Here is a 15,511-nt window from a genome sequence, read left to right on the forward strand (position 1 = left end):
GCAGGTGATGTGCATTGCATTTAATATATGATAAAATGTGGAAAGAATAAACACATCCAAATTGATCATACCTGTCATGAGATGATGGAGATGAAAACGGTTGATATATTTCAGAGGAAAGAGTTTAATGCTTACAACTTTCTCACGTTAAAATCACGGGTATTTGTTTTATTGTAAACTTCTGCTCATGTACAGAAGGACAAAACTGAAAATACATCATACTGGTTTGGCAATCTGCCTGAGACATCCAAAAAACATAACAATAAATAAGGCATTGGGTAAACTGTTAAAATAAAAGAAAGAAAACAAAAGGAACAAAACTCCCCTCTCTCGACTGATGAAGTCATGATACACAGTGGTAAAAGGTGAATTTAAAACAGCAGTAAATCAAGCACGGTTTACGGTAACTTTCCTTGACAGACTGCGTCATTGACACCAGTTGTATTGCTTCGGGAGCATATCGTATTTCTAATCACAAGCATTCTGGCTGCAGCTGTACAGTTCGTGATGCGACATCGTTTAGTCTTTCAGTCTTTCGTGGTCGAGGTGTGTCCGTTGCACCTCATCGCTTCGTGTGCTTCGCAGGTCGAAGACAGCCACCAGTGTCCGTTGCTGCACGCCGTTAGGTCATTCGTTCGTGAACATGGTTAAGCTGAAGCACATGCCCTGATACAGACAGTGTAAGTCCACTTGAATGGAACAGTTTGCGTTTCCTCCGTAGCCTCGCAAACAGGTGAGTGTCGGGCTCGACGTAGAGTGAAACCCGCTTGCGTTGCTGAGGGTAAACAGTGTTTACGTTTGCTGATATGTAAGAATTTACCATTCCAAAAAATAAACATCTGAAAAGTGCATTTTTTTTAGAACCATATGTATTTCTGTGGAAGTTACATGTATAAGCCACAACATTTAAACCACTGACAAGTGGAGCAAGTAACCTTGATGACATCTCACCCACTTAAACACTGCTGCAGACCAAGAATGGCCTCTCCCAGCAAGGCAACGCACTTTCAACCACTATATAAAACTGCCTACAAATAACTCCAGGGACCCCAAAATCGAGAGCCAACTGGGCATCAGATTAGAGCCACCACCGTGAAACCCACATGAGCCAAAGCATCCAGTCCCAACATCCCTGTCCCACACACCAACCTCTCAGAATTCCAGTGAATACACTCTGATGGATCAGAGGTGTTTGGCAAGGAGGATCCACACAATATTCGATAGGTGGTTATAAGATTGTGGCTCATGTGGTGTATGTGTGTGTTGTAGTTAAAGTCACATTCCACACACAAATTTCACTTTTGAGTATCACACACCTTCTACAGACTTGATAAATTTCTTTCAAAATGTTACGTTTCAGCCTTTATAGTCACTCGGTTAGGGTAATGTTGATTAAGGATTCTTCAGAGGTGAAGAAAATAACACCAGGTTTCCCAGGTGTGGATTGAAACAAGCCCCAGATTAAAAGAAAAATTAAATGAAGATCAACAGTGATTAAAGTTTATGGTTTAGGATCAGGCTTAATCCATGTCTGGGAATGAGATGTAAATGTTCAAATAGCTGAAGAAACATCTGAGTCCACTCTATTGGAGATCTTGAAGGATAAGAACCAGAACGGATTTTTTGTTGTTGTCAATTTTAATGCAATGAAACAACTGACCCTCAACATTAAAACACATTTTGAAAAAAATATGGACATTCAGATCATCTTTATGCCTATTCTAAGTTGATTAAATTGATGTGCAATATTTAAAAAAGGCTTATTTAGCATTTATTTGGTCAATGAATTATCAGATACTCCAAAATTGACTTCAGGCATCACTTTAAAAAAAGATATTTCATTTAAAGATGTTTAAAATGTGTGTCACCTAAAACGAAAATTTTCAGCTCAATAAGCCACGAGCCCTTGTCACTGCTTACCTTCTACCCCCTTCTCTTTATGTGACTGCTTAGTTTTAAAATCTGCTGTACTGAGCATGAATTTTAAATAAATGCAAAAACAATAAATCTCCCAAAGCTTTTACCGTCACTCCTCAAGCCACAAAATAGGTGCCTAATACTCAAAAGTCATATGTGTGTATTGTCATCAGAAATTAAGTAGAGGTATGGATCCACTGGAGTCTTCTTACATTTGAGAAATTATTATTCCTGTTGGAAAGTCTAACAAATGCATACAATCAGAGAATCATCAAAATGCAGCAAGCCGGGTGGTGTTTTTGCAGATGGACAGTAATTGTTGTGCAGGCACTGGTTGAAGCCTTCTCTGAAGAAGCCTCCAGTGGACCTGTACCATTCGTGTGCGTGTGCATGTACAGTAAACAGCAGTGATGTCATCACAGTCTAATGTGTGCTGGTTAAAAGACCCCACCCCCCTCCCCTGTGTCTGGTAGTCTTGGTACTGTACTTCAATATTTTAATCAATTCCTCATCCGTTTAGCAGATGGCTGTGAACTGTATTGAATTTAAATGCCCCTTTTCTCCATCAGGTCAAATTAAATTGAGCTTCATTTTCTCATATCATTGCATGTGTGTGTGTACATTTCTCTGTATGTGTGTGCATTAGTTAAAAGCCCAGTCGAAATCTATACTTCTCCCAGTCCTTCCGTGATGATGTACTTACTGATACATCCAGAAGATGGGAGGAAAAATATACTGATCATGACGCAAGCTTTAAACTCGACCCTCACCTACTCCCCTGCCTTGCTGTTCCCCCCTGCTCCACTTTTAAACTTCACTACCATGACGGTGATGTTATCAGGGCAGCCACGATAGAAAGACTGTAGGACGATGCTCTTGGCACCAAAGTGAGGCTCGTCCAGGCGCTCGCGGACAAAGCGCACTGCCTCCTCGTTACTGAAGGCATCCCACAGGCCATCAGAGGCCAGGATCATGAACTCTGGCTGCAGTTTGTCCAGGTCAAAGGTCATTATGTCGGGGTCGGGAATGACTACGTTAAGGTTCTTCAGTGGGTAATCCCCGAGGGAGCGGGACATAGCGAGGATTCCCTGGACTCTCCACGATCCATTAAAACTGATGAAGCCTCCTAAAAGTAAAAAGAGTAAAAATTCAAATTTAAAGTTTAAGAAATAAGTTTAATCACAACCTATTTCTAACACTGCATTAAATTTAACTCAGTGATTTCCCAGAACAGACCAACAGATGGCGACAAAGGACCCCACAGCAACAGCAGGTACACAATGCCTAAGCTTTACATTACACTCTTATACTCATTATTTACCTGCCCTCTTGATTCTCTTGCGCTCTTTAAGCTGATACGGCTTGTGGTCATGTGATAGGGCGACAGCATTCCCATCTTTGTCACACAACACACCACGCGAGTCTCCAACGTTGGCCACTGTGAGCTCTCTATCTGACAGCAGCGCCATCAGACATGTCGTTCCTGTGTGGGAAATTCAAAGAGAAGACAAAAACAAAAATCCAAACACTAATCATTAGTGATTTTTGTACTGTAACCAGCTACAAGTTAAAAAAAACATCTTTGTGATCTTATATTATCCTTTAACTTTTTTATTTTAATCACACCACAAAATATAACAAATCATTTTTATGCCAGATTAACAGTAATACTTAAAACTAGATTTTGTTTTGTTTATGCTGGCTTTTGAGAACGTAACTCATGACTTCAGATAGCTCCAAATATTTGATTAGGCAAATTTTTTTATTCCAGCTGCCCCTACTGATGCAAAACTCAAGGGATTTGTTTTGCTGCTTCGCAAACCTGTGCACCACTACACTACAGCAATGCACACAGTCGATATGTTTCAAGTATGGGGTGTTTTTTGTTGTTGTTGTTTTTAAGATTTATTTTTTGTATTTTCCCTATATTGTACAATGTAGAGGGGTGGACAGAAAAGCAGGAAGAGGATGGGGGGATGACTTGCAGCAAACGCCACTCATCCCAGTGAGCTATAGCAGCACCTTTCCTGTAATGAATTTATTTTCACACTACCACAGAGGGCTTTCAGAGGATAAAACTTAAATTACACCTTAAAGAATATGCTCGATGACATGTATGAATGTGAGCTTTAAAATAAATAAATAAAACATAAATAAAACAGAGTTTTCCATAATAAAGTTGCTAACCTGTGAGTCAATACTAGATCAAGCTCAATTATTAAAATTAATTTTATAGAGACACCATTGTGCCAGTGGCCAGTCATTAACTGTATCTTCACTATCCTGAGGAGATGATGTGGCAAGACTGTCACCAAAAAAAAACAAAACATCAATGATGAAAAATAATAGTAGGTCAAAAATATGAGGAAACTGTTTCAAATGCCACCAACCGATCAATCTGAACTGTTTCTCTGAAACATCAGCGTAAATCTGGATCAGCATAGTGTTACACAACCATCTCACTCTTCTAATTCAGCCAGCGTTTCGAGTGGGCTGTAGAAGGACTCGGTCAGAGACGTAAATGTCAGGTGGGAGTACGGAGATGAGAGGGTATAAGACAGGAAATTGTGAGGATTTTCTTTCATAGGTGAGGTTCTGCAATGCAACCGAGTCCCTTAAGAGGAGAGAGCGTGAAAATGAGAGTACTCGAAAGCATCGTTCTTAACATGCCAACTTTCACGCAAACAGCCAGCTTTATTTTAAAGTGCACTAAAGGAATACTCTTGACACTTCTTGGCAAAAGTGCTTGCACAGTGTGTTTACAAGACATGTGAGACGTGCTTCCTCTATTTGTCTCATGTGGCAATTTTAGTTTCAAAGTTTCCCCCACACACACACTGACCACATATCTTTTTTTTCCCCATTTCCTTCCACCCTCCTCCTCCTCCTCCTCCTCCTCCTTCTGACCTGCTTCATCGTGGTTTGCAGAGAGCTTGTCCAGCATGTCACGATCCACAGCCAGGATGCGCTGCTCGAGAATGCTGGCGTACGAGAGAGCGCTCTCTCTTTTCTCTCTCTCAAAGGCCTGCAGCTGCTGCTTCAGGGACTCGGGCAGGTGGGCCTTCACATAGTCAGCTGCAGCCTAAGACGTCAGAAGGGGAAGAAGGGAGGCACAGAGAGGATTAGACACAGGACAGTGCCTGTGATCATAACAAATAAGTAGAAAGAAATAGCAAACAGATGTTTCCTTAAACTGGTGCTGCCCAAAACAGAGCCAAAAATAAACAAATACTGAAAAGTGGTCAGCAGTCAAACTCTTTTTATTTAATGCCTGCTAGATTTGTATATTGGATATACTGTTTATAAATGTAATGTTGATTTCTGGTGACTTTTCATATAACTTTTGGTGCCGTAATATATGGATAGATTTCATCGTGTTGAATAAATACAATGTTCCCCAGCTTTGAAAGACAGAATAAATAAGGTTATGATTCAGATTATTTTTTATGTCTCGCCAGGCAACACAACTTTAATTTAGAGGAGTGCTTTAACACCAGGTGTTCAGAGCTGAATTATTGAGCAACCTCCTCCTCTTCCAGCCCACTCCTCCACCTCCTCCCTTCACATATCTGCTTCCACCCTCGTTTTCTCCGCCAAGATTTCCATTATGCTAATGCTGTCAAATCAAATCTAAAAACGGGAGCATTTTACACCATCTTGATGTCCCTGCATTCATATTTCAGATTCACAGCTCCTACGAAACGAGGACACTTTGTGCCCTTCAGTCCACGCGCTTTCATTTTGCTCCCTTCTGACGTGATGCAGTAATAAAAAATAATACTCGGGTTTATCAGGTTTATCCATGAGCGCAGTTGACATTTGAACCGTGATATTGCTCAAAATATTTACCATGAAGTATATGGAATGTCTAATTATGTCTAATTATCAGGAGGGACAAATCAAGTCCCTGTCTGCTTCCTGTGCTCAATGATCTATTTAATGGAGGAGAAGCACTGAGGGAGGCTGGATCAGGGAAAGAGCTTCAAGTGTAAATTTCCATTTGCAGTAAATAGCAGGAAATGCCAGACTGAGTGCAGTTACAAACCTCACGAAGGGCTCCAATATTTTACAGCCTTTACATTTAATCAGCTAATGTAAAATATCATCTAAGCCCCATTTAAAGTGAAAATACAGATTATGGATCTTGATTTCTTATTAACTGTGCTGTTTTATTAAATTCTACTTCTTCCCAGAGCCAGCATGCAGGATTGAATTTTAGTTTGTACAGCAAAGTAACGTGAAAGCCCGTTTAAGGTGTAAACTAGTCAAAGCAAATAGTCTCTTCCCCTGTAAGGCAAGTTAAAAATGAAGCAGCAGCTTGTGCTGACTTTTATATTTCAAGGCCACAATTTGTGCCTTGATAGAAAATAAAAACTGCAGAGAAAAAACACAGAATGTTTGAGGAATGTTGCGCATATTTTCAGAGCCAGGACACCCTGCACTCAGAGACGGCCTGTTCTATCTGCCCATATTTGGCTTGGCAGTATGGCTTCTTTCAATATTGGTGATGTGTGAGGGTTTGTGTGTGCTTCCAAATGCACGAAAGTGCAAAAAAAAAAAAAAGATCAGCAGCAAACAAATGTCACTTCCTACAGTTTGTGCCTGCATATCATTAGCATTGAGGGTCCCACGTAGTTTGTTTTTACCAGAGCCTAGTTTTTATACTGGGAATTGTGGTTACTGTGTTTGCATGTTACAGCATGTGTTCTGTGCACTGATGCTAATGACCCTAAAGCAGCTGAGGTCGATGTCAAAGCAACCCAATACAAGTCCAAAGCCTTTGTGACTACTGATAAAAAGAAGGGGGGCAAACCTGAGTAAAACACATATAAACAAACCAGACAGAGCAACACAAATCTGACTTGTGAACTACAGAAAATAAAGGGAGCAAAGAAAAACAGTAGACACTGAGTGTGAAAAGGAGAAAGAGGGTGCAAGATCGGGAATTAGAGGAAAGAAAAATATTTGTTTACACAGTGGAAAGAGACAGAAAGGCTAAACACAGTCTGTTTGTTTACCTCCCTGTGACTGAACACATCCGGACGCCAACAGTTACAGCATTTCTGGGAGCTAACAAACTAATGCCTGTTTCCTTAAGACAGAAAATTAATTGCCTGTGTCTAATGAATCCCTTAAGATGTGCTTAAAAGAGAGGATAGACTGGATGTAATCACTAACTCTTCTGATTTACTGTTTCAGACAGTTTTAAGCAAAAATCCCAGTTTCACTGTTTCAAGTCAAATGTGAACTACGGTTTGTTTTCTTGGCCTGTTAATGATACTAAACTGGATATTTAAAAGCTCTGAAGCGAAATAAGTTAGATTAAGAAATGAAAAAACATTTTCACAACTCCTTAATTTTCAAAATAAAAATAAAAACTGATATATTTATTAAGAAAACAGTAACACTTTATAATACGTCTTAGCCCATATTTCCTCAGATTTAATGTGGAATTTGAATGAAATTTGTTCTGAAATTAGGGTGCAATTTTATTAGGTACACCAGAATAAAGGGCTAAAACTCAAGTTTTGCTTTATACGTATGCAATTTAAACTTTTTGATATGTTTTATGGTGACCCCAATGAAAGCAAGAAGCTGAAACATGAACATTAAAGCTGTTCTTAACACTACAAGTGCTGCTCGAGCTTATTTCTCATAGGGCAAGGTTAAATACTCCATAATAGGACCCAAGACCATAAAAAAGGTGCAGTTACAACATTAGACAGGAGGTTAAACCACTCTTTAACACAGCCCACACACCTTAAAGTAGAATCTATTTATTATTATTCAAGATGGGGAGTTTAAGGTACTCCACAATACAACTGCCACCTCTAAAAGTAAATTATACTTATGATGTCAGAAAGGGGTTTAGGCCACTCTACAATACAGCCCATGGCCCTAAAGGTGGGGCATATTTACATTGTAAAACTGTAAGATTAAGTTACTTCATAAAATGGCCCACAAGTACATGTAAAGTACTTCAACTTACTCACTAACCTAAAAGTACTTACAGTAGAATTGCTACCCTTTTAATCACATGTAGGTTTCTTATAAGTATTTGCAGGTAAATAAAAATTCACCCAAATTTCATCCAGTTTCAAAAATAAATGTAAAGTTTCAAGTTAAATCTGGAGGAATTACAAGCCAAGTCATGGACTGTATCATAAAGTGCAACAGATAATACATATGTGGAAAATATTCCAAATTAGAAATAAGATTTATGACTCAGGCTCGTTCCTATTTGCTCTACGGGAACAGCAGACCATTTTTATTGAGCATATACTGCATTTAGGGACAAAACTTCCTTTTTTCCATACTTTTATAGCTGCATGGCACTCTTATTCTTAGACGTTATCACTGAGTGAAATATGCAACAATATGTCCTGTACTGGGAGCTCTGACAGTGGTGATGGTGTGACAGATGGCGCAGGACATTTGCTCTTCAGGCAATCCTGAGAAACAACTGACCCTTGATAACACGGGGACTGGAGCACACACACACGCACATACACACACATACTACAAACCATTGTTCTTATACACACACACACACACACACACACACACACACACACACACACATACTACAAACCATTGTTCTTACACACACACACACACACACACACACACACACACACACACACACACACACACACACACACAAAGCCCTTTGTGATGAAATCCAAGTCACCTTCCTGATTGGCAGTGGTGGAGGTGTTCAAACAAGGGAATACAATGCCGGAGTGGGGAGGGGGAGCTCTCTACCACCCTTGTGGAAAGTTTGTAACCTTAACTTTTGTTATTTCAAACCCTGATTGGTAGCAAATTAACCCACTCAACAAGGCTAAATTAAGAATTTATTTTAATATATATATAAATGTAGCAGCATTAAATAAAACTGCACTCTAAGATACATCACGTTCTCTTTACCTGCCAAATTCACTGTGCTGCTAAAAAAATTAAATAAAATAAAAGGGGCCCTCGTAACCTCTTGCTTCCAGCTTACCTCGCCACCATGACCATCAAATATCCCGAATATGGACGGGTGGCTCTTGTTGGTGATGTCGGTGAGCACCTCGAAGCGATCCTCCATGTGGTCTCTCCTCCCTTGTATGGAGTACACGGCTACGTTGTTATTCTTGAACTCCCAGGTTTTGGAGAACTCTGCATCCAGGACACTGAGGCCTCCCAGCCGGTCATTCTGCATCATCTCCGCCACTTTCCCCTTCACCATCTTCACCGCATCCCGGCTGGACTTGACGATGGTTTTGACTTCGTCCGTGTGGAAGAAATAACTCCACAGCGCCAGGCTTATGCATAACAGAAACAATGTCTCCGGCCTGAGGAGAAAATAACGCATGATCCGACCCAAAAGAGACAAGAGCGTCATTGTGTCTCCTATCATCACACGCAACCAAACTGCGGTCTGTCTCTCCCCCCCGTCTGCACAATTCACTCCATCCGCTCAGCGGAACTATGAAGAAATCGATTAACTACCACTGTGTCAGAAAAAGACAAGATTTAAGCATTTGTTCGGAGCTCGGTCTGCCTGCTCCGAGCGCATTTACGCACTGTGCACAGCTTGGCTGCCAGACACCCGGCCGAAAACGGAGGACAAAAGAGAGGAGGCCACCCTCATTGGTTCAACACAACGTCTTGGTCCTATCCCCGGCTCTCTAAACAGCTGCAAGAGGATTCTCCGAGTTCAGCCGATCTCCCACAACCCATTGTAAAACGACGGATTTTCTGGGTTAGACCCACCACGCTGACAGACATAGGAGTCACCAGGGGGACGAAGTGACTGCAATATGTCCTTCTTTTTCACCGCTGACCCCGTTCCTACTGTCAGATATGTGCCGATTCAGTCTCCGCATCAACAACACATTTCACATACACACACACACATACACCTTCCTACTTAAGAACTGTCAAACCACCAACAGGGAGCGCGAACAATATCGGAAATCCGAATGTGTGTTTAACGAAGCAAAATAGTAGAAGAGGCAGGAGCTGCGAGCAATGCGGCCAAATCAGGTGCTTTATGTTGAAAGACCAGCGGAAACGGTTTATTCACAGCGAGAAACTTCACGTCCACTCGTTCCTCAAATGCAGTCGGCACTGACGAGACTGCGCAGCCGCAAACTCAGGCCATGCGCAAGCAGAACGCTGGACAAATGGTGGTGACTGCGGAATCGGATGATGAGGTCATCTAGTGTAACACATCACAGTCATAATCTAGATAGCGGCATTTTCACTTCGTATGACTTAAAATACTGTGTGATGATGTGATGTTTTATGGGGCTGCTGACTGTTATGGAGAACATTTAACGAGGCCCAAAATAAAAATGCAGCAGAATAGAAAACAGACATAAATTAGTCCCAATACTCACGCAACAGTATTTAAAAGTAGATAAAATTATGTGGTCGTTTCAAAACAGGCAGCTTTTGGCCCTAAACTAATGGGAGGCGATGTCTTTATGTTTTACAGCAGTGGTTGAAAAATGCCACCTCCTGGTGGCAGTTTAAGGTATAACATTCACTGCTAATTCTATAATTGACATTCTTGGAGTCAAATGATGGAGGGGGGGGGGGGGGGGCACATAAAGTTGTAAAGGGACAATTCCAGGCAGAGAAATCATACCAATTAAAAGCTTTAAATTTGGATTAATCACTCAATTAGACCTATTGGCACCGAATGTCAGTCCAGATCTTGTGTTATTTGCATACCTAATCCTTTCCCCCCTATTTCCTCTCCTTAAGAATGCCTTCTTGACAACTACCACTGAGACTATTTCTGATCAGGCTTTGATGAACAGTAGATGGATCAATTGCAGGGCCCGATGCATGTCTCAGATCAGCATTTTAACAGACTCTTGTTTAAAGTTTTTATCCCTCAAGGTTGTACAGAACGTATAGATAATAAAGCAGGATATGCTCAGTGGCGGCGGGAGCTCAGGAAGACCTCCGCTCAGTCTGACACCATCAAGTGCCTTTATTCTTTATCTTGGTTATATTTCTTCAGCAAACGGGCCTTCATCTGGGTGAAAACACGGTCCATGAACACACTGAATCTCTGCTCCTTAAGGGGTCTTCGACATGTGGTGTTCCAGAAGTAGAAAACTTCCACTCAGGGTGAGAGTGGAAAATTCCACCAGTAAATCTTCAACAATAGGAGGAGTCCTCAGTAACCTGGCAGATGCAAGAGCTCAAATTCAATCCAAGTCAGACAAAAGAAAAGACAACAGTGAAATCAACTAATGATAACATATATGCATCTTCAAAGGGACAATTTTTAGTGGCCTGTATTTTACAAATCCAAAAAGGTTCATTTTGGTTAAGACTTCTTTGTCTAGTACCTCTCCGTACTGAAAGAATAATGTGGTTAATTCAAGCCCCTTATAGTGTAGAAGGATTATTGTTATGAAAGTCCAGGTAGTGCTTAGCCATGGGGTAAATAATGTTACCTGTGCGTATGGCATATTCGTGTTCTGCTAACAATTAAGGAGTTGTGAAAATGTTTTTTCATTTCTTAATCTAACTTATTTCGCTTCAGAGCTTTTAAATATCAACAAATGTCACACTTTGTACTACATTTAAGCAACGATTGCAATGAGCTTTAGGTTAAATACAACAATTCTTTGAGAATAAACTTATATAATTTCCATATGAAAGTGCCTTGAAGTTTTTGGATATCTTAGTGTACATGTATTCCTTCCAAAGACCATCTAAAATGGGAGTGTTCTGAGTTCAGGAAGCCTTCCTTCTTAAAACAATTTGAAATATGTTAGGCCTTCAAACTGTGTTGTCTTTGGCATTTTGTGTAGATTCAACTAAATAAATGGGAACACATTATGTGTTTTTGTGACAGGCTGCTGGTAACAAACTTTTATTATATAGACACACAACACCGGCTCATCCCTTAAGTTAAGTGCCTTTCTTATGCTTGAGCGATTCAAAGGTCAGTGTAAGGTGGCTAAAATAGTAGAGTTCAAGGACTCCACTGTAAATTAGTGTAAAAGCAGCCAATGCCAAAAGAAAAAGTTTGAAAAACCTTCAGAAAGCTGAGAGAATTATTGCTCAAGATCATTTTAAAACATTACGAGAAAGTCTGGCTGCTTGGAAGCAATTTTTTTTCTTTTCAGATTAAGGAGCATGCTTAATCAGACCTAACCCCCGAGTTGTGCTTTTGTTTCAATCTTACAGCAAATTATTTCATATAAAATATATTTCAGTCATAAAATTTGCCAGGATGTCTACTAATGACCTCCTCCTTTTTATTTATTCATTTAATTTATTATTTTACTTTACTGGGAAAGTCCTCACTGATCAACTATTTCTAAATATCCAAATCTCTCATGAGTTCATTTCAGAAACTGAAATGACATCCAGCACAACTTTCGAGAGATGTGAAGCTCGGTTCACTGGTGCCAGGTTTCCGTGAGGTGTACTTGATTTACTGGGTTTACTTTTAGATCAAGGAGATGACTAGTTAGATTACTGGTGCCTGTTTTAGGACACTGATCCTTGTCCCACTGTATCTGGTGATCTGTTTGCTTTGAGGTGCTGCCAAATGGTGTAGTGAGTTGACAACTCTCACTTGGTACTGCACTTGGTAACTCTCATATGAAACGGTATTCATTACCAACAACGTGTATGTTTTTGTGTATAAACAGTCAGTGTATGCAGGCATGTTCTTTGACTGTGTATCTGTCTTTGTAACTTTATATTGTCTCCTGTTTCTGTACAAAGCAAGCATGTGTGTGAGCAACACCTAGGCAGGTTGCACACTCCTGGGCCCTGGATTCATATCCAATATCACAAAGACATAAACTCTTGCCTTGTACAACAATCTGCTTTAGTTCGCATCCCTCAGGAGTCATGTAATCTGTTGCTGCCAGCCCACCTGCCACCCAATAACCCCAGAGTTTTCTGTCCCTTGTTCTGTCATTGGCTTAGAGGCACATAAGCTGGAGAACCAGGGCAATAAAAGGAAGGAAGAAAAACTGCACCGACCACTTGTTCTGAGGGACGGAGTGAAGAATCAAGTGTCATCAACAGGTAAGATGCCCTCTGTGCTATTTGTCTGTGATGCAAGATAAATGATCAGCGCTTCACCCGTTTTGCCTGAATTCTTCCATTAGATTATTGTGCCCAGCCGTCAATATGCCACCCCTTCGGGCTGTTGTGCTGACCACTCTCTGCATGGCCCTCATGGCCATGCTGGCAGCTGGTGCCAGAACCACACGCTGGCCCAAACCCCAGAGCACCAAGAAGCCACCTCGAGCTGGCGCCAGCGGTGATGGAGGTGGACGATTTGGACGAACCACGACAACGACCCCATCCCCTACAAGCAGCCTGAACACTGAAGAAACAACTGACATTATGATGGATGCATATTCCCTGCCCTCTACAGATAGCACGACATACTCCATTGACACATACCCCACTGAATTTCACACTGATGCTATAGTGCCCCCTGGGAACATCCTTTCAAACTTTACCCTTGACTACAACGAATGCTTCTTCAACTTCTGTGAGTGCTGTCCACCAGAAAAAGGTCCCGTAGGGCCTATGGGAGAAAGAGGGCCAACGGGGCCACCAGGTGAGAAGGGCATTCCAGGTGAGACGGATTTTAACTTTTTTTATTGTAAGGGAAATTACAGTTTAAGTCAAAGATTTTATTCTTTTTACTCGCGTGTGTTGTCAGGGTTGCCAGGAGAGAAGGGAGAAACAGGGCCCAGAGGACCTCCCGGACCAGCAGGATTACCTGGAGCCAATGGACTAAATGGCGACATAGGTACAACGAGGCTTGACAGCAGGAGAGTTCTTGAATGTCTAAGGGTTTCTCTCTCTGTGTCTCTCTCTCCTTTTGTGCGAAACGCTGTTTTGTATAAGTACTTTTTGGATGTCATTTTCTACGCTTTATTTATCAAAACTGCTGCAGGTGAAAAAGGTGATCCAGGACCTGCAGGTCTACCTGGTACCCCTGGTATGCCAGGAAAACCTGGAGAAAAGGGTGTGTAGTTTCCTGTAAGAACCTGGCTACACATGTGCAAAAGTCATGATTTATAGTTATTGTTTCTCAAAGTGCATTGAGGTACATAATAACATATTTTCATTCAAACCTTTCTTCCTAAATAAACATAAACCCTCCACACACAGGTGATCCAGGCCCCAAAGGAGAGAAAGGTGAACGTGGCTTCCCTGGTCTAAAAGGGGACCCAGGAGAAAGAGGAGAGCCTGGCCTGAATGGGACTAAAGGCATCCCTGGCCCAGAGGGGCTGATGGGGCCCCCAGGGATTCCTGGGTCAAAGGGTCAGAAAGGTGAACAAGGGCAGCCGAGTGAGTGTTTGCCAGGTGAGAAAGGAGAGAAAGGTGATCATGGACCCCCAGGTCTAAGAGGTGAGATGGGCCCCCCAGGACTGAATGGAGCTGACGGTGCACAGGGAGAACGGGGGGAGCCAGGGCCTCCAGGAGGGAAGGGTGATACTGGACCCAGAGGCCTCCCAGGTGGGAGGGGACTGGCAGGGTTGAGGGGAGAGAAGGGGCCTAAAGGTCCTCGTGGGCCTCGGGGTCCCAAAGGACCTCCGGGTCAGAGTGCCGTTCAGGTTCGATCTGCCTTCAGTGTAGGTTTGTTCCCCAGCCGCTCCTTCCCTCCGCCGGGCCTGCCTGTGAAGTTTGATAAGGTGTTTTACAATGGGGAAGGACACTGGGACCCGGCACTCAATAAGTTCAACGTCACATACCCCGGGGTCTACCTATTCAGCTATCACATCACTGTGCGCAACCGGCCTGTGCGTGCAGCCCTGGTGGTTAATGGAATGCGGAAGCTACGGACAAGAGACTCTCTGTATGGCCAAGACATCGATCAGGCATCTAATCTCGCGCTGTTGCAGTTGAACGAAGGTGACCAGGTGTGGCTGGAGACACTGAGAGACTGGAATGGAGTTTACTCCAGCAGTGAAGATGACAGCACGTTCTCTGGCTTCTTACTTTACCCAGACATAAAGACCAAACCTACTGAGCTGACAAACCTCTGAATGCATCCTTGACTGAGCTCTGATTTGAGCCTCTCGCAGACTCTGCAACTTTCAGCCTTTTGCACTGCTCTGTCATTTTAATGTGATTCAGCTAAGCACTGCTGCTCAGTATCTGCTAGCTCCCATGCTAATCAAACCAAATGCTTTACTTGCCTTGCTGTACCTGGAGACGGGTGAGGCCCAATTAATCTTCTGTATGCAACATTTCAGCTCTTTGTAACACTGCATTAAAATTGACTCTGCTTGAAACTGATGACCCTTGGGTTGTATTTACACAGAAACAGCTTATACACTCATTTAAAAGCTATTTGCCATTGCAAAGAGAAGGGAAAAGCTCAACGCCAGTGAACCATTTGTATTACTTGGACATAATTTAAATAAATGACGTATTGCATTTGTTTCCCACTAGAGGGCGCAAGGTGTTCAATTTTTGGACAGAAGTTCTGGAGATTAATACACAAAGACAGTAGGCTAGAAAAACATAATGGTCCCACAAATATTTCAGGTAAAGATTGAAAGTGATACCTCTGTCGTGATGTTATTGAAAAAACTGC

At 41.9% G+C, this 15,511-nt stretch overlaps 2 protein-coding genes across 2 annotated transcripts; one reads left to right on the forward strand and one right to left on the reverse strand.

Moving 5' to 3' along the window:
* Positions 1-104: 104 nt before the first annotated feature.
* On the reverse strand, positions 105-9,870 carry ppm1la (protein phosphatase, Mg2+/Mn2+ dependent, 1La). The gene is made up of 4 exons (XM_026148996.1): positions 8,924-9,870; positions 4,825-4,999; positions 3,239-3,400; positions 105-3,043 (listed from the first exon to the last, which is right to left on the reverse strand). Exons 1-4 carry the CDS (start codon positions 9,320-9,322, stop codon positions 2,688-2,690), a joined length of 1,092 nt encoding a protein of 363 aa, XP_026004781.1. The 5' UTR covers positions 9,323-9,870; the 3' UTR covers positions 105-2,687.
* A 196-nt stretch (positions 9,871-10,066) lies between these two features.
* On the forward strand, positions 10,067-15,172 carry otol1a (otolin 1a). Its single transcript, XM_026148765.1, has 6 exons — positions 10,067-10,121; positions 12,874-12,975; positions 13,059-13,537; positions 13,625-13,714; positions 13,862-13,933; positions 14,080-15,172. Exons 3-6 carry the CDS (start codon positions 13,081-13,083, stop codon positions 14,955-14,957), a joined length of 1,497 nt encoding a protein of 498 aa, XP_026004550.1. The 5' UTR covers positions 10,067-10,121; positions 12,874-12,975; positions 13,059-13,080; the 3' UTR covers positions 14,958-15,172.
* Positions 15,173-15,511: the final 339 nt, after the last annotated feature.

The sequence above is a fragment of the Astatotilapia calliptera genome, chromosome 18 (genome assembly GCF_900246225.1).
Source record: "Astatotilapia calliptera chromosome 18, fAstCal1.2, whole genome shotgun sequence".
In the NCBI taxonomy this organism is placed as follows: Eukaryota; Metazoa; Chordata; class Actinopteri; order Cichliformes; family Cichlidae; genus Astatotilapia; species Astatotilapia calliptera.

Coding starts and splice junctions, on each gene's coding strand:
- ppm1la (XM_026148996.1), bottom strand. CDS start 9,322: ATGATAGGAGACACAATGACGCTCTTGTCTCTTTTGGGTCGGATCATG. Junction 3,401..4,824: donor TGCAAACCACGATGAAGCAG/GTCAGAAGGAGG, acceptor TTTCCCACACAG/GAACGACATGTCTGATGGCG. Junction 3,044..3,238: donor CAAGAGAATCAAGAGGGCAG/GTAAATAATGAG, acceptor TTTTACTTTTAG/GAGGCTTCATCAGTTTTAAT.
- otol1a (XM_026148765.1), top strand. CDS start 13,081: ATGCCACCCCTTCGGGCTGTTGTGCTGACCACTCTCTGCATGGCCCTC. Junction 13,538..13,624: donor AGGTGAGAAGGGCATTCCAG/GTGAGACGGATT, acceptor GTGTGTTGTCAG/GGTTGCCAGGAGAGAAGGGA. Junction 13,715..13,861: donor TGGACTAAATGGCGACATAG/GTACAACGAGGC, acceptor AAACTGCTGCAG/GTGAAAAAGGTGATCCAGGA.